We start from the raw sequence: 16,970 nt of genomic DNA, 5'->3' as shown, positions 1-16,970 counted from the left end.
CCTCGGGTGGGATGTTGCCCCACTACTTACTCACACTCACTTGCGCGCGTGGGCCTCCTACCCCCACGCCACTACTCGCGGAAATTACCACTGTCAAAGCTCCAACACACTTGTCCAACCTACACCTACCTCTCGACATCCTCACAAGTCCCAGCATTATTATCATTACTAACCCAACAGCGAAAGTGTCGGTACATCCAGTCTGTCGCCTACTCTCCTTCCGGCAGCCCTACATGCGCTGAGGTTAGCCACGCCAACTCTTCAGTTCACTCATCTTGATCCAAGCTGCTCAACATGAACGACGCTGGTGATGACGTATCTTCATTAAACCCTGGCTACCTCACACCACCGCTATCACCGACGAAGACTGTCAGCACCGAAGACTGGCCGTCACCAAGAACACCTGAGTCGCCTCGCAAAAGTCGCAGCTGTCTCTTCTTCCGGGACATTAACAGTGCCACTCGCAACATTCATCTGGCCCAGCCATCTTCCCCTAGGAAGTCCAAGTTCACTTCTTGTCTCGAGTCACTCTCCATTCCAGCCCTCAGTCCAACTAATTGCGGTTCTCTATCAGTGCTGTCAGATGATAATCCATTTGTCGGATCAAAGCGACTTACTGCAACTGATCCACCTTCACGTGTCTCTCCTTCTTTCGCTATCGCATACACTCATTCTCCACCTGTGCCAGATACACACTCTATATATAGTGAAGAGGTACTTCGCTCAAACAGAACCCACATTTTAAGTCCAGCTCGAGGCACGTCACCTTCAAACGAGCGAAGGGGCAGTGACCGCATTTCTTCAGACAGCTTAGTCGACAATATCCGCTGTACACCATCTCCGCCACCGAGACCTGGTCAGGCACATATCACTCAGGACGACCTAAACCTACCCAGCTCGACTTGTATTGATCAGGATTCGGAGAAGAGTGTGCCACTGAATAAATTGCGCCGATTGTCTTTACGATGTGCCGGTTCTCCCTTACGGTCCAGCCAATCTATGGTCCGAGACAGCCTGCTTTCATCACCGCATTATAGTCAAACAGGTACACCGGATCGCTTCATTGCCTACCGTCGACCACCTGCCGTCGCCCGAGAAAGCTTTGAACTCAACAGTCCTGCAGAACGCCGAAAGAAGGACCAGGCGGCTACTCAAGGTACTCATACAAACATAGACGCCTTCAGTCGTCGACTACGTCGGAGCGGTCGAATGAATGAAGAATTGCGCGGGCTCCGAGAGGCACATTCTATGATTTCAGGAAGGGCTAGCGCCAACAGGAGAAATGTCCATGTCCGACGAGGTTCGGTTCCCCTGGCCGTTCGCCAGGTCAGTGCTGGCGCGGTCTGGAACGTCGGAGGGCCTTCTGCAGTAAGCGATACAGTGGTAGCCGTCTCCACTGGAAGAGGTAGGATGCTCGGTAGTGGAACAAATGCGCCACTGTACAAGTCTGCGTTCCTCAATCGGGCGGATCCTGAAGCTGAGCTAGAGGCATACGCACAGCGCCTTGCACTTGCACTGGACATTGACCAAAGTGATCGCGTATTCCAACATTCAGCTTTGCCTGGTTCTCGGAGCTCTTTAGATTCCTGCACAGCACGACAGACCAAGCATGTATGGCGAGACAGTGCATGGATCAGAGACGGGTTCAGCTCACGTTTGTCTCATTGTTTGTTGTTGGATTTTGGTCATTCCCAGGCTGACACAATGAAGCACAGCGTCAGTCGCCACAGAAGCGAAGAGCTGTACCAATCCTACCATTCAGATATGTTTCAATGGACATCAAAATCTGTCGAAGCTAACTCAACCCACAGTTCTTGACGCACCTGAGCTTCGTGATGATTACTATTGCACGCTACTCGCATACTCTTACACAGCCAAATGTCTTGCCGTCGGCCTGGGGAACTTTGTGCATATCTGGTCAGAGCGCAGTGGTGTCAATACTCCAGAATCGCTCAATGCGACACCACCAGACAGCAGTCCTGAAAACCGGCACATTACGTCTCTAGGCTTTTCGTCGCAAGCAGGCGGTCAAGCAATCCTGGCTGTAGGTCGAGCAGACGGACGCATCTCACTTTGGAGTCCCTTTGACTCAGAACCTCGCTTTGATGTTACACAGCCCAAGCCAGTCTCATGTGTATCCTGGAGGCCGACTGTTGTGCAGCGGCCCTCACTTCGTGACCGAGCGATGATGGTACCGACGGAAGAGTTGCTCATCGGGGACGAAGTGGGACACATCTACTTTTACACCGTAGAATGGCCTTCAGAAACCCAAAGTGCGCTGTTTGGCTGGCACGGGGCTATGACGCTTCTCGCTCGTCTGACGATTCACAGCCAGCAAATCTGCGGCCTCACATGGTCTCCGGATGGCCAGCTCTTTGCAAGCGGCGGCAACGACAACAAGTGCAATCTCTTTGAAACAAGGGAAGTCCTTCGGCCAAGCCCACCCAGCGCAGACGCAGCCACTGTTCTCGATGTCCGTGGACCTAACGGGGAGTCAATCTATACGGTGACGAATCGCAGCAATCCAGTCCTGCACCTCAACCAGTCGGCAGCAAAACACACATGGACACTGAATGCGGCTGTCAAGGCAATGGCCTTTTGTCCCTGGCAACGTGGACTGATTGCGATTGGCGGCGGTTCAAACGACCGATGTGTCCGCTTCTACCATACGCGCTCTGGCACTTGCCTCGCAATCATTGACTGCGCAGCCCAAGTCACCAGCCTCGTTTGGTCGCAGACACGGCGCGAGATAGCAGCAACTTTTGGCTTTGCGCAGCCCGAACATCCTTACCGTATCGCTGTGTTTGCGTGGCCAAGCTGCGAGCAGGTCGTTGCCGTACCGTGGTATGATGAGAGCCGGGCTTTGTGCGCAATAGCATACCCAGGCGGTCCTACGAGTGGCGCAAGACCAGATAATGACGCTGATGATGGGAGAGCGAGAAGAGGTGTTGAAGAAGGGTGTATCGTGGTTGCGGCTAGTGATATGGCGATACGTTTCCATGAGATATGGTCTGACCGTCGAAGTGGTGTGCCATCTGGCGATCTGTTGGGTAACGGGACGATGGGATTACTGGGCGGGAGTGATATCCTAGAGGGCCCATACGCTGGGGGCATTGAAAGGCAGGGCACAGTAATAAGATGAGATAGTGGGGTAAGTGGACCACAGCTTGCTAGTTTTGTGAGTGAGAGCGGCTAGAAGCAATCAAAATTCTGCTCATTCGCTTGAAGCCTGGCGACGCGAAGTAGGAAGATCCTATAGGAATTCCATGGTGATGGGAACAATGGCATTGAAAAGAGCCAATGCTCATCTGTCACAATCAAAAGACGAGGCAACAGGGTAAAATGGAGGAAGCGTTGCGGACGGTCGTGAAGTGATGCAATTGTGTATTCAGACAACTGCCTTAAACAGCCAGTGGTATGAAAAGCGCCTATCCCCTTGAATGTCCGGAGTTTTCATTCAGATACAGGAGCCCACACCCTTATTTTCGTGCCGACGCCAATGTAAACATTCCACGACCCAATCATGAAATCATGACCATCCCCTAGTGCTTCATGGAAGACGCCCTCCTCTTGCGGGCCTCGTCGTGGGCGGCCTTGGCCTCGCTCATGCGCTTGGAAAGGATCTGAGCGTACTCGTTCTGCAATATGGTCAGTCCATGCTTGTGTAGATGGATGTAGGGTGTACGTACGGCAGCGTCCTTGGAAGCCTCCGCACGGCGGCGCTTGAGTGCGATCCTGTGGCGCTTGTGCTGGAGGCGCTGAGGAGTAACCAGACGCTGGATCCTGGGGGCCTTGGTGTAGGGCTTGGCACCCTCCTTCTTGGGCTGGACCTCACGGCGGATGACGAACTTGCGGACCTACACGGGCAATTGTTAGTGGTCAAACCTTGCTACATTCTAGGCTCACTTCTTGCTCAGACTCAATGCGCTGCTTGTCGCAGGATAGAGCGAGACTCAATCCGCTGGGCGAAGCAGGATTGGCGAAGAAGCTATGAGAAAACTCACATCATCTTCCTTGCTGAGACCGAAGAAGCGGCGGATCTTGGTGGCACGCTTGGGACCGAGGCGCTTGGGGTGGACAATGTCGGTCAGGCCGGGAATGTCCTCGTCGCCCTTCTTGACGATGCTGAGAGCCAGGACGGAAAGGTCCATGGCGACAATGCAGCCACGAACAGACTTCCTCTTGCGCTCACCAGTGCGGCGGGGGCGGTAGCAGGAGTGGCCGTCAGCGAGCAGGAGTCGGACACGGGTAGGGTGCATGACACCCTGCTTCATCGGGAAACCTTGCTTGTCGTTACCACCGGTGATGCGGAAGATGTAGCCCTTGAACTCGTCGCCGACGCTGTCGCCAGGGACTTCGTGACCCATGCGGCGGTCCATGAAGACGCGGAGCTTGCGCTCATCGTCAATCTCGATCAGTTTCTGGGTGCCATTGTTGGGGTAGGAGATGTTGAGCTTCATCTTGACTGCGGCGTCTCGACGGCGTGCGGAAGCTGCAACGTTAGTAGGGTGTCGTCGTGAGAGTCCAACTTCGAGATTTCCAAATTGTTGTTTTCGAACCTGTAAGCGAGGTGGTGCGCGCTAGTGTCCTTGGCGCCTCACGTGCCTGCGCGACAACAGGAACATGGACCAAAACCGCGGGGACTCCTCAAGTCGTGCGTAGGAAGCGCATGTTTTATTTTGGATCTATTGAATTTTTTCGCTAAAATCCGCATAAAAGCACCTACAGCGTATTTACCACCATTGATTTTCAGAAGCTAAGTACACTTGCCGTGCGTCATGCGCGTGATTGCGAGCACTCCAGCTTCAACACTGCAGGCGACAAAACACCAGCGATCGCATTAGCTATTTGATAGAAAAGCCACAGTGCAAGGCGAAATGTCAAATCAGTTCGAATCAAGGCCTATTGCGTCATCTTCACTCGTAACTTCAAACAACAAAGCAGTCGAAGATCAAACGTATTCATCTCATTTCAGAGGGACTGTAGCTCATGCAGATCCCGAGTGCTACGCTATCTAACGCGCAGCCGCAGTTCGTTTCCATTCCAAATGCCATACATTGAACACTTCAAACCCGAGTATTGCCCAGTCCTATAAACCACAAACGCCGAAGCCGTGCCTTGCTTAAACAACCATGTACACATGCAGTGCTTTTTGTAACAGAACAACAGAAATAAAGAGTGAGGGGTATAAAGCGGCAGAACGTCTTAATGCATAAGCTCGACAGGTGGCCTTGCAGTGCTGATGGTTATGCCTTGTGCCTTTTGCGAAGCAATGGGTCCCTCGATGCCTTCCATTGTGTCAAGAGGTGTCGTGGGCTCAGGTGTGCCAGTTGTGTCCTCGACGGAAATAGCTGGAAGGTTGGGCGAGTCGCCATGGTCTTCTGGGTGGTAGACTACAGTCGTGCTGCCCGTCCGCCTCCTGGTGATGGGGCTGGGTCCGTGTTCGCTGGTAGGTGACGACGCCTCGGGGTTTGCATGCAGCTTTGCGAGCGCTGCTGCGAGGTCCTCGGGGTGCACAATCGTGTTGGGCGCATCTTCCTCCTTGGATTCCCAGCCCATAGGTGGCGATGGCGGTGGTGAGATGAAGAATAGTCGGTCCGACTTGGGAAGTGCGAGGTGTTGATCCGTCGGGTTCATGGGTGTGTTGACACCAAAGTAGACGCGGATGCGGAAGCCCATGAGCTGCTCGCCGTCAAGAGCCTGGCGTACTTGTATCGCAGATTCCGTGTCGAAGAAGGATACTACTATGCGACGGAAGGACTTGAGCGGTGCCCAGGTGTGGACCTTGGCATGTTGGTTGATGGTTTCGCGGATCTCGGTGAGGGTGGATAGGTGGAAGATTTCCGGCGACAGCAGGTTCTGGCTTTTGTCAGTAGTGTCGGGGCAGCCCAGGCCGAGGCTACTTACGGTGATGATGAGTGTGTTGGATGGCGGCGAGGGCTCGACCAGCGGTGGCAGGTCTGAAAGGTTGAGGGAAAGTGGCGACTTGCTCCCCGACGATGCGCGAGAGCGCAGCGTTGATGGCATGGTGGGTTGCATAGTTGAGATCATGGATGCGGAGTGCAGAAGAGATGTTCTGGGGCTTTGTTGTGTGGGCTGGAGCGAGTTGTCGAGCAGCCCATCCAGTGAAAGGGCGCGTCTTATATCAAACGGCGCCCTCAGTGGGCGGATGGCTCCAGCTTCCGCATGCCACCAGCGAGCGGTGCTCCGCCTCACTCCGCCAAGCCCAGCACTCGGCCCTCACGACTCCCGCGACCACGTCCCATTACTGGGCATTGTTTGCACTGCCCCGTCTTCTTACTCACCCACCGACCTGTGCTGCTAGGGGGCTCCGGACCTCAACGGACGCGTCTTTGATCGCATCTGGCCCGTCAGTATCACCGCGCACAGAGACCAAACCAAGGCCCACAGCCTCGCGGCCGCATGCTCGCCTTAACTCAGCCCCCCAAAAGACGAGAGAATTGTCTACGAGTGTCTGCTTCGGCCCACATTCCGCTGTCTGCCGTCGTCCCAGTACTCAGCCAACCGTCGGTGTCGGGCCTATCCCTGCTCGCGTTCCATAGCGTACATGCTGCTAAGGCCGTGGTCGTGTCCAACTGGACAAGGTAATAGATAGAGATTTGATCGCCTGTTGGGACTGCGCAATCTGGAACCACGAGGGGATTTGCCAACGTCAACCGGCTCAGTTTGCGGTATGGCCTTGGGGAACTCCGTGCATGACGGGCTTTGTCAGCCGACCAAGTTCTCGTGTCTCACACGCGGCGGCTTTTTCCCGTGACTGGCCTGAAGCGTACGTGTCGGCCAGAGGCGTCTCAAGCATCTCGTGTACAAGGCCGATTGACCATCATGCCTTGTCTCGCCAACGTCTCGAGGTCCGCACGCAGGCTGAGCATATGTGCTGAGCTGGTGCCTTTTCTTTTGTCACTATTGAATCTTGGTATACCTGCGCATCCGATATGGTACTTTCCCAAGCCCTCGCCGGCTCGGCGCCTTGAGCTTGTCCATCCCGCGCATCTAAGACAAACAACATCCCCAAAGAGCAAGCCATGCGAATGCTGCAAGCCAACCGCGGGCCTCACTTTGCTGTCGTGTGGCGCAGACGTGGCGCAAATGTGGCGCATGTCGTCCCAGCCGCAATGGGCTTAGGCGCCTTTCCTCCACGCTCACCTCAAAGAATCTCCGTATGCGCACGACGACCCTAGCCAACACCACCCCACACACGCCAACACGTCCCTCTCCGTCATCCATTCCAGTCGCCTTGGTGCCTCGGCCCCCGCCCAAGTTTCGTAACCCCCTCAGCCTCCTTCTCACCCAAACGCCGACGCGATGGACTACGATCCAGATGGCGGCCAGATAAACGTCCGCTTCCTCCAGGTACACCGCCCGCTTTGTCTACGTCAGGTGGACATGCTCAGCTAACACTGCCATGCACAGGCGGACAATCAGCGCGCACACTTCATTGTCCAAAACTTTAACCTGGAAACCGCAAATGCACTGCGCCGTGTTATGCTCGCCGAGATCCCGACCCTTGCCATCGATGTCGTTGAAGTGTTTGACAACACATCGGTTCTTGCCGACGAGTTTGTGTGCCACCGCCTGGGTCTCATCCCCTTGTGTTCAAAGGGCGTAGATGACCTGCTGTATTCGCGTGACTGCGACTGCGAAGGCTACTGCGACAACTGCAGCGTTGTCCTGACTCTCAACGCAAAATGCACAGGCAGCGAGGTCATGAAGGTGTATGCGCGCGATCTGGTCATCGAGTCAAGGCCGCCAAATGACGAGGTGGGACGACCAGTCATTACCGACTCCGAGGGCACGGGCAGCTGCATCGTGAAGCTACGCCGGGGCCAGGCCATTAACATGAAGTGCATCGCGAAGAAGGGTATTGCAAAGGAACACGCAAAATGGGCGCCTAGTGCGGCCATTGGGTTCGAGTACGACCCTGCGAACAAGCTGCACCATTTGGACTACTGGCACGAGGAAGATGCGGAGAAGGAGTGGTATGTGTGATTCTAGTGACATCAAGAGGACAGCATCAAACTAACGGCATGCTCGCAGGCCCAAAGACGAAGCCCGTATCAACCTCGACGGCGGCCCACCCAACCCCGATGAGCCTTTCAACTACAACGCCGTGCCCACGCGCTTCTTCTACGACGTCGAGACAGTGGGTGGTATTGAGCCTGATCAGATTGTCACAAAAGGAATTTCACGATTACAAATCAAACTCGCCGAAGTCCTTAAAGAACTTTCTGGTGGCGTTGGAGACCCCGAGGATTTTGGTGGCGCCCAAAGCCCCATGCTGAACGGGGGAGGCTATGGCGATGCGGGAGGCTACACACCTGTAGGAGGCCCTGGAGGCTATGGCGGCGCCAGCTCATGGGGTGGCGCGGCGCAAGGCGGAACCACGCCATATGGTGCTACGCCTTATGGCCAGGGCTGGTAGGCATACGTCGACTCCGAGAAATCGAAGAGACGACGCTTGAATTTGGTGTATAACAATTGCATGGGCTGGCGTTGAAAAAAGGATAGGCGTCAGAAACACCCAAGACTCTTCAGACCGGCAAATTGGAGACGGAAACAGCAATGTCAAATTGACCATGTCTCTCTCCTTCGGGGCTCTTTCTTTTTTTTGAAATCATATCCGTCATAGCTAATATTACAGTGCAACTCACGAGTTACGTCATTTGTTGTTGCTCAACTTTTTCCAGTGCGTGAGAGGGGAATATATGTACACATGTCCAAGAGAAACTTCAAGTGTAGCCCATGCGTGGCACACGAAGAGAACGCCTTTCCCAAATGTACCGTGCTCTTTTAATAAGAGCCAAGCCGAGCCAACATAGTCATACAGATGCGAAGAACATTCCAAACCCGCCGTGTTTGATTTGAGAAAAGATGGCCTTTATGCGTTCTTTACAACGCCAACCTTGGCTGGTCGCAGTACCCTGCCGTTGAGCTTGAAGCCTTTCTGCTGTGTATGGAAGCAAGTGCCGTCCTCCTTGTCTGGCTGCGGGGCCTGGAAAACCGCCTCGTGGATGTTGGGGTCGAACTTCTCTGCCGCCTCCGAGGGGTCGAATCGCTCCAGGCCGTGCTTCTTGAGCGTGTTTATGAGGATGTTGTCGGTCATCTTGATGCCGTCATGAAGGGCAATCAGGTCGGTGTTGTCCGACTTGAGCTTCTCCTGGGGAACGGTGCCGAGGGCGCGGTCGAGGTTGTCGACCGACTCTACGAGGTCGCGGGCAAAGCGCTGAATGGCAAAGTCCTTTGCACCTTGTATTTCGCGCTTTGTGCGCTCTTGGAGGTTACGGAAGTCGGCGACGGAGCGTAGGTATTTGTCCTGTTAGGCATTGTCAGCCTTGGTGTGCCCCTCCAATGTCTAAACCCAAGTGGTGGAGCGTACCTTCAGGTCGACAATCTCCTTGTCCTTCTTCTCCAGCTGCTCCTTCAATTGCGCCACTTCGTTCTTTTCTGCGGGCGCATCCTCCTTCTTCTCGGCTGCCTCGCCCTCCTTTGCCGGCGCAGCATCTGAGTACCATCTAATGGCAGGCGTGGCTGCTGCTCGTGTGATGATGGGAGATTGCTGACGTAGTGGCGTAAAGGCCCGTATTTGGCGGGCAGCCTGTTGTCTTGATGCGCGGAGAATGGTTCTTTGCAGCATCTTGTGCGAATGTGTATGAAATGCAGGCGAAGGCAGCGGGATGGCGGTGCGGCGAAAAAGTGCGGGATAGATGTGTGATGCGATGATGTCGGAGCGCTTCGAGAAAAATTCGGACCTGTGACGCGCTTGCCCAATGCACCCGAAAATACAGGGTCCAATGTCCAAACCTATCCGTCCCGAGGTCGATCTTTTCCAAGCATTCGCCTCCATCCAATTTTAGATGCCAGTTTCCGACATATCCCCTCAACATTGAATCAATGTCATGATGCGTAATGCGTCCTTCGCCAATCTTCTCCCTGCGCATACGCACGTTTGTCTCTCGACATGATGCTCCTCCCTCTGCATCCGTGCAGAAGCCTATCAAGGCGGCCTATTATCGGGGAGGGACCTCGCGGGCAGTCATGATCCAACCGCAAGACCTGCCCAGAGAACGTGCAAAATGGCCGACCATTTTCCGCCAGCTCATGGGGAGTGGTGATCCTTACGGCCGCCAGCTTGATGGCATGGGAGCCGGCATATCGAGTCTGAGCAAGATATGTCTAGTTGAACCGTACGGGAAAAGAATTGCAACCGACAGTAAAGGAATCCGTTTTCGCACGGGGTATGGTGGAATTGATGCAGCCCGGGAAACTGCACGAGAAGCACAGGCTCAAGAGGAAGGTCGTCGAAATGTGGACGAGCAGGAACCAGATATTGACTACACTTTCGTTGGACTAGGCATTGAGAACAAAGAAGTGGATGTTGCTGGCAACTGTGGGAACATGAGCAGCGCTATCGGTCCCTATGCATACAATGCAGGTCTCCTTCCATCACGGTTTTACGCACAGGGCGATGGAGAGTTCACAGTCAAAATACGAAACACCAACACTGGCAAGTTGATAGACTCTACCTTTGAGGTTGTCGGAGCGCAGGCTGCTGTTTTGGGCGACTACAGCATTGATGGAGTGACTGGGACTGGCTCAAAGGTCAAGCTAGACTTCAAAAATCCATATGGTAGCAAGACCGGCAAAGTGCTACCCACGGGCAAACGCATAGACAACATTGCAGGCTACAGGGTGTCCTGCGTAGATGGAGCAAACCCAGCTGTCTTTATCCGCGCAGACGAAGTTGGCGTGGATGGTACCATTCTCCCAAACGACTTCAACAAGCTTACAGATAAACTCAGCCTGCTCGAAAAGATACGGAAAGCTGCGGCAGTGGCAATGGGGATCGCAAAAACAGAAGATGAGGTGCCCCGTACAATACCCAAGATTGGTCTTGTATCTCAGTCGTCCAGCCATCCTGTGCTATCAGGGGAAATACTCCAGTCATCGCAAATGGACATTGTCCTCCGCTTCCTCTCCGATACACAGCCCCATCGCGCTATACCTTTAACTGCAGCTTTGACAACAGCAGTTGCGGCTCGCCTACCTGGTACGATTGTCGAGCAGATGCTAGCTCCTGAGCCATTGATGAAGGGTGCTATTACGATTGGGCATGGAAGTGGGCGGCTGCAAGTCAACGCTACCATGGACGAAAAGAACAAGCTCATCCCAGTCACTGGCGCAGTGTATAGGACTGCAAAGAGGTTGTTCGAGGGAGAGACTTTCTGGACAGACAGCATCGAAGAAACTTCTGAACCCGGTACCACATACAGCAATAACGGTCGACACTCTCTTGGTCTAGCTTTTGTATTGGAAAACAGAGGCCAGAGCTCGTCTCATCTATTTGAAGAAGACATGCAACCAGAACAAAAAGAAGCAATTGATCGGAAGGAAGAACTAGAAATCGAGCAAGCCCTCACCCAAGCAGAAGAGGAAGAAAACAACGAAAAAGAACAAAGCCAAAAATTTAGCCTAAGCTACCGACCACTTCCTGACCCTCACCGAAAGAGGCTCAATGCGCCTTTCCCAGATCAGCCTGACACGCCCCTCACGTCTGCGCTCCAGAAACTGCATTCGCACACTACCCGTCTTCTTTCTGACCCACAGCTCACGACACGCGACTGGCCACCAAATCTTGCCACTGTTGTTACACGTGTGCAGCGTAGCCTAGCTTACCATGCTCGTACAATGCAGGAGAAGAAGGAGAAGTTGGCTGTGAATGCGAGAAAACGGGGAGAGAAGAGGAAGAAGGCGAAGGAATTGAAAAAGGAGTTGAAGAAGAAGAGAAAATCTGCAAGGACTGCTAGGTGAGACGAAGTGATTGACTAGAATCACATTCTCTACATAGCTGAGTTGGGACAGGGGACTTGGCAGTGAGAAGAAAAGACTACTTCTTGACGTATATGTAGAAATCAAATTGCTTTGCTGCTTTCATACGTGATTTATAAGTGATTTCGACGTGCTAACGCAGCGACTTTCACACAGTAGAGTGTAATTTTATCTTTTTACGCGAAGGAGAATTAGGTATCACTTCTAATAATACATGAACAAAGGCGAGCGGGCTCAAATCACCTGGCAAGTTCACAAATAGAGAATAGTACACAGCATATGACAACAGTGAGGTACCATAATCTATACCTTGGACAGAACAAGTAGACAGACATGTAACACAATTGATTTTTGCGAAGAGCAATAGACTTCTGCAAGCACGAGGACCGCTTTCGTATTTTGGAGTTTATTTTCCAGCCGTAGCTTGTCCTCTATCCCCTCATGAAGACATGGAGGCTGACTCTCTTGGGGAAATCTATTCACAGCCAGCGTTGGTACATCTATTGACATTGATCTTCTTTGTTTTCCTCTCACGCATTTTCCAGTTTTCACTGCCAAGAACAAACAAGGATCTCGTATTGTCCTCCCATGTTGAAATGGACTACACTGCACCGCCTTCACTTCTCCTTGTGCATACTTCCTTGGAATGCCTGGCACTGCATTACCATGATTCAAAATAGCAACCAATGGAAACCAGGCATAACCCCAGCAGGGCTTCCGGTTCTGACAAATGCCAATCCTTAGCCATCTCCATGTCCGCTTGGCCATTCCACGGAGAAGACGACAAAAGCAGAAGGGACTAAGGTTTGCAGCCCCTGTGCACACGGTGAAAACAATCAAGAGCTGACTAAGGATTACCAAGCACCTTGCATCGACTGTCGTGGTTGAGAGATGATGCATATAGACCGGGTTTCCACATCAGTCACCCCACCGTCACCCCATAGATGATATATACGCGCGCAGCATTGGGATAGGAGGATACTGGTGATGAAGAGAAAATAAACTTTTACAATGAAACAGTGCAGGTGGTAGTTCCCGGACACGATAGGGAGGGTAGAATCAGTGGGCTGGGCTCTGACAGCCCTGTCGAGCATCTACCTATCCTTGGTGTGCATGATGAGGAAGAGGAAGAGACACGCAGGGTTTTGAGAGAGAGGGGGGGGGGAATTTGAGATGCGAGAATGTGTCGAGGAGCTCCTGTGTTTCTATCTGGATTGTCTGGAAAAGAAGAGGAATTATGCATGATACATGTACAACTACTACATATTGTACTCAGCCCATCTTGGCTCGTTGTAATAATGTCCAATGCTCGCGCATAACACGTCTTATGTAAACCCACCCTGGCGCTTGGCACCCATCATAGGACATGGCAGATTCGCATGCGCGCGCGACCTCGACAAACATTTCCCACGCTCGACTCGACCACAATCAAAGCCCACAGCCTATAGCCCCTTCAAACGCGCCACACATCAATCTCATACACGTTTCTCAACCCGCCTTTCGCCTCGCCTCCCCGACTGAGCGAATACCCCAACCCCTCCAACATAATGACGATGATGATTACGTGCCTTGTCCTGTTTCTCCAATGCCTCTCCCCCGCTCGCACTCTAGAATGCGCATTTCCCTTTCTTACTTTGCCCCCCTCGCATAGACACAGCCCCTAGTCATCTCACACCACACCACACACACACACACACACACACACCCCGCACCCGTCGCTCGCCGCCCAAGACCGGCATATGCGCACACGGTCCCCCCCTCCCCCTCCCCCTCCCCCTCACACGCACCCCCCTTTCCATCTACACCTCAAACGCGGCACATGCAAGCGATGCACCGAGCCGTCCCCCGTAACCATGCTATCTCCGCGCAGTGCTTCCAGACCGCCACGGATGACGGACTACGGCTTACCGACGGCGACGGCGACGACAACAACGAAGAGGGCCTAAAAAGCCAGAGAGAAAACCGTTAGGAAAGAGGGGTCCAGGGTCGCCGCGGAGAAGCAAGAGTAAGCTGGTGCTTACGGATACGAGATATGTGAGAAAAAAGAGAGACGCCTGGAACGCTCAACTGCAGCGCTTGCTGGCTTACCTACATTAGTTTGGGGGTTTTTTTATCAGAATGGCCGGTGGAGATGCGAGGGGGATGGCATGGGATGGCATGGTGGGGGGGGGGGGGGGGGGGTGATGTGTGTATGGATTGTGCTGAGAAGGGTCCTATACCTAGTAGGTTAGTGGTACATCGGCGCGGGCATGTATATAGGGAAAAAAGGGCAAAAAAGGGTAAGTAAAAAAATAAAAAAGAGAGACATGGAACGCGTCACCTAATTTTTTTTGGTCTCGCGGGCAACAAAGAGTCAGTAGGTGCAAGTCATGTAAAAGAGTAGTGTTGTTGAAAAGTCTTGGGTAGTGACTTGGTATGGCTATGGGTATGCATGCGAACATGGGCTAGTGGGCGCGGATCATCATTCTTTGCAGATGGGCGGAGCAAACGAGCGAGCGAGCGAGCGAAGGAACAAGCGGATGGACGAGCCAAGGGGAAGATAAGGCAAGGCAAGGTATGGGAAGGGAAGGGAAGGGAAGGGAGGAAGGGAGGGAGACGGGCCTTGCTACGTGCGCCGCCGCTCTCTTTTCGGCCCGTTTCCTGGTGGGGCAGAGCAATCACACTGCATGCGTGTATCCATGTTCGTACATAGATAAGTAGTATAGTAGTTGATTAGCTAGTCATCCAACCCCTCCCCTCTTCTTCCCCAAGGATCCGAGCGAGGACTAGGTGTTCGGATGAGCATGGACGAGGACTAGGTAGGTAGTCGGATGTGGGCGGGCGGGGCGGAGAGTTTAAACAAGACCAGACACGTAGAGGGGGGGGGATGGATGGGGGAATATACTACCTAGGTTACGCCATGCGTACTTGCTTCGGCAAGTATGTGGTTGGTTAGCGGGGGGGGTGCAGCGAGTAGATTTGTTGTTAGAGAAGTTACTGGCATGCATGGGGGGGGGGAGTGGGGTGGGGAGCAAAGGCCGCGAGCCAGAGAGAGAGAGCGGAGCGAGGGGCTTCTTGATTCCGATCGGCTTGTGGTAATGAGTTAGTACGTATGTGAGTAGATGGTCATGGTAAGGTGCCCAAGTAGTTGATGTCGGATCCAGCAGTTTGTACTCTAACTAGCAAGGCATACCATGCCCAATTGATGTGGACCCTCTCCCCCCCCCACTCTCTCTCTCTCTCTCTGTTTCTCCCAGGGACCTCGTATGGAAAAGGTGGGTGTGTGTGTGGCTACCAGGACAAGCATTAGCAAGGGCAAAAGTCAAAAGCGTAAAGGGATCTGCCCTTTCTCCGGCTTCTCCACGATCTTCTTATTCGCTTCTTTGGCTTCCTTTCGAGGGTCCCTACATGTATGCATGCGCATGGCGAGTTGATTTAAGTTGGCTTTCGGTCCGCCATCGGGGCGTCTTTTTTTTGTGCGTGGGTACTGTATCCAGACAAAAAACCAGGTTCGAGTAAACTACAGTACGTACTAGCAGCATACACACTAACTAACTAGCTAACGAACTGACTACATACATGTACATACACATAGATAGTTCCGGGGTCGGTGGTCAGGGTGTTTGATGTGCCGGCTGGGTCCACCCCCCCCCTCCCTCCCCTTCGCTCCAAATGCATGTTCACCGTCCGTCGGAAGCAAAGACATGATAAGACTCCAACGTAAGCACTCTGTTTTAGGCGCGCGCTGCTAACTCGGCTAGTCATTTGAACCCGTTTTTCTTCGTCTTAAAACCGCTACTATAGCAGAGTTGCCTTTTTTCCCGTGTTAATAGGCGGCGGAGGAACGGGGCGCGCGCGCTATTGTCTCGAGGTAGGGGCAGGGGGGGCTGGCGAGTTACTACGTATCCAGTTAGGCGAGAGCGGCACGGGAAAAGGCTTCTCATGTATGCAGGGTCGGTTGGGGAAGGGGGAATGAAAGGGGCGCAGTTGGAGTAATAGCAGCACTGACACCAGCAGGCAGATCGTCTCGTTCCGTGGGCAAGCGAGAACCCAACGCACGTGTTGAGTGAGTGAGATGCATGGCAGCCCGTCTTACTTCTCCGCTTTTTTTTCTGATGTGCGCCCACGGCCAGCCGAGGGGTCCGCATAACTTCATCACATCACAGGTGGTGGTGGTGGTGTTCCGCTGTGGGCCGAGCTTGTTCATGCTACTTGGCTAGCTAGCCAACCAACTGTTAGCACTGTACTGGTACAAGTAATCGCAGCTAAATCGTACGAGAAGATGTGTGTGACGCACTGTATGTGTGTATGGATGCGTGTATCTAGACTTCAGGCTGTCAGTAAGCAGACAGGGAACAACAGGCAGGCCGCATTTCCGGGTGTCAGTTGCGAGACCAGTTATGCCGAGCCATGCACGCATACCCAACTCAGGGTCTCGACGACGGTAATCAGGGTCCAGCCCAAACGAAGTAAGTAACCAAGTAAGCAACTAAGTAAAGCCTATACACTACGGAGGTGCCTCACAAAAGTTTTGTCCCACGCTAATCTCGGCGCTTCGGCATAACTCTTCTTGGCGCAACTCCCACCTTTGAGCTGAGTAGCTGTACGATTTGTCTGTATCTATCGTTACAATGTCTCCTAATACTGATCCTTACACCCGCACCTTAATTGTGGCGTTAAAGTCACCTTCTGTTGGCAAGTCTACATCACAGATCTCTGAACTTACTGGTGTTCATCCTCGTACGGTCAATCGTATCTATAGTAGAGCTATTGAGGCTGGTTTCGAGCCAAACGTTCTCCCTCTTAAGATCCTCCCAGAGCACGTACAAGACGCCCCTCGCTCTGGCCGACCTTCAAAGCAGACGGATAAGGTAAAGGAGCAGATAATCCAACAAGTACGACGTGATAGATACGGACGAGAGAAGAGCTGCGCTGACGTTGCTGGTGCTCTCAGTCTTCAAGGAGTCAATATATCACGCACTACAGTCTGGAGAGTATTAAGAGAAGCAGGATACAGAAAGACCAAGCCGACGAGGAAGCCTGGACTGACACAGGAGATGAGGAGTGCTCGTCTTAAGTGGGCGCTTGATCATAAGGACTGGACATTAGAAGACTGGAAGAATGTCATCTGGACAGACGAGACG

The 16,970-nt window shown here is 53.1% G+C and overlaps 6 protein-coding genes across 6 annotated transcripts; 3 read left to right on the top strand and 3 right to left on the bottom strand.

The window, feature by feature from the left end:
* Positions 1-294: 294 nt before the first annotated feature.
* SETTUDRAFT_158480 (uncharacterized protein) lies at positions 295-3,142 on the top strand (the record flags this gene model as incomplete). Its single annotated transcript, XM_008023484.1, has 2 exons — positions 295-1,654; positions 1,812-3,142. 2 exons carry the CDS (start codon positions 295-297, stop codon positions 3,140-3,142), a joined length of 2,691 nt encoding a protein of 896 aa, XP_008021675.1.
* A 400-nt stretch (positions 3,143-3,542) lies between these two features.
* SETTUDRAFT_102110 (uncharacterized protein) lies at positions 3,543-4,460 on the bottom strand (the record flags this gene model as incomplete). Its single annotated transcript, XM_008023483.1, has 3 exons — positions 3,543-3,638; positions 3,690-3,857; positions 4,005-4,460. The coding sequence occupies 3 exons, from the start codon at positions 4,458-4,460 to the stop codon at positions 3,543-3,545; spliced, it is 720 nt and encodes a 239-aa protein (XP_008021674.1).
* Positions 4,461-4,953: 493 nt separating this feature from the next.
* On the bottom strand, positions 4,954-6,267 carry SETTUDRAFT_166854 (uncharacterized protein). Its single transcript, XM_008023482.1, has 2 exons — positions 5,908-6,267; positions 4,954-5,859 (listed from the first exon to the last, which is right to left on the bottom strand). Exons 1-2 carry the CDS (start codon positions 6,025-6,027, stop codon positions 5,206-5,208), a joined length of 774 nt encoding a protein of 257 aa, XP_008021673.1. The 5' UTR covers positions 6,028-6,267; the 3' UTR covers positions 4,954-5,205.
* A 1,059-nt stretch (positions 6,268-7,326) lies between these two features.
* Positions 7,327-8,443, top strand: SETTUDRAFT_102184 (uncharacterized protein; the record flags this gene model as incomplete). The annotated part of the gene is made up of 3 exons (XM_008023481.1): positions 7,327-7,374; positions 7,435-8,000; positions 8,059-8,443. 3 exons carry the CDS (start codon positions 7,327-7,329, stop codon positions 8,441-8,443), a joined length of 999 nt encoding a protein of 332 aa, XP_008021672.1.
* Positions 8,444-8,899: 456 nt separating this feature from the next.
* Positions 8,900-9,655, bottom strand: SETTUDRAFT_36489 (uncharacterized protein; the record flags this gene model as incomplete). The annotated part of the gene is made up of 2 exons (XM_008023118.1): positions 8,900-9,334; positions 9,398-9,655. The coding sequence occupies 2 exons, from the start codon at positions 9,653-9,655 to the stop codon at positions 8,900-8,902; spliced, it is 693 nt and encodes a 230-aa protein (XP_008021309.1).
* Positions 9,656-10,119: 464 nt separating this feature from the next.
* On the top strand, positions 10,120-11,322 carry SETTUDRAFT_82225 (uncharacterized protein; the record flags this gene model as incomplete). Its single annotated transcript, XM_008023187.1, has 1 exon — positions 10,120-11,322. A coding segment is annotated over one exon (1,203 nt), but the record flags the coding sequence as incomplete, so codon positions are not given.
* Positions 11,323-16,970: the final 5,648 nt, after the last annotated feature.

Source organism: Exserohilum turcica, assembly GCF_000359705.1.
Source record: "Exserohilum turcica Et28A unplaced genomic scaffold SETTUscaffold_10, whole genome shotgun sequence".
NCBI classification, from domain to species: domain Eukaryota; kingdom Fungi; phylum Ascomycota; class Dothideomycetes; order Pleosporales; family Pleosporaceae; genus Exserohilum; species Exserohilum turcicum.
The sequence above is the reverse complement of the archived record's forward strand: the minus strand, read 5'-3'. Positions and strand labels throughout refer to the sequence as shown.

Coding starts and splice junctions, on each gene's coding strand:
- SETTUDRAFT_166854 (XM_008023482.1), bottom strand. CDS start 6,027: ATGCCATCAACGCTGCGCTCTCGCGCATCGTCGGGGAGCAAGTCGCCA. Junction 5,860..5,907: donor CCAACACACTCATCATCACC/GTAAGTAGCCTC, acceptor GACAAAAGCCAG/AACCTGCTGTCGCCGGAAAT.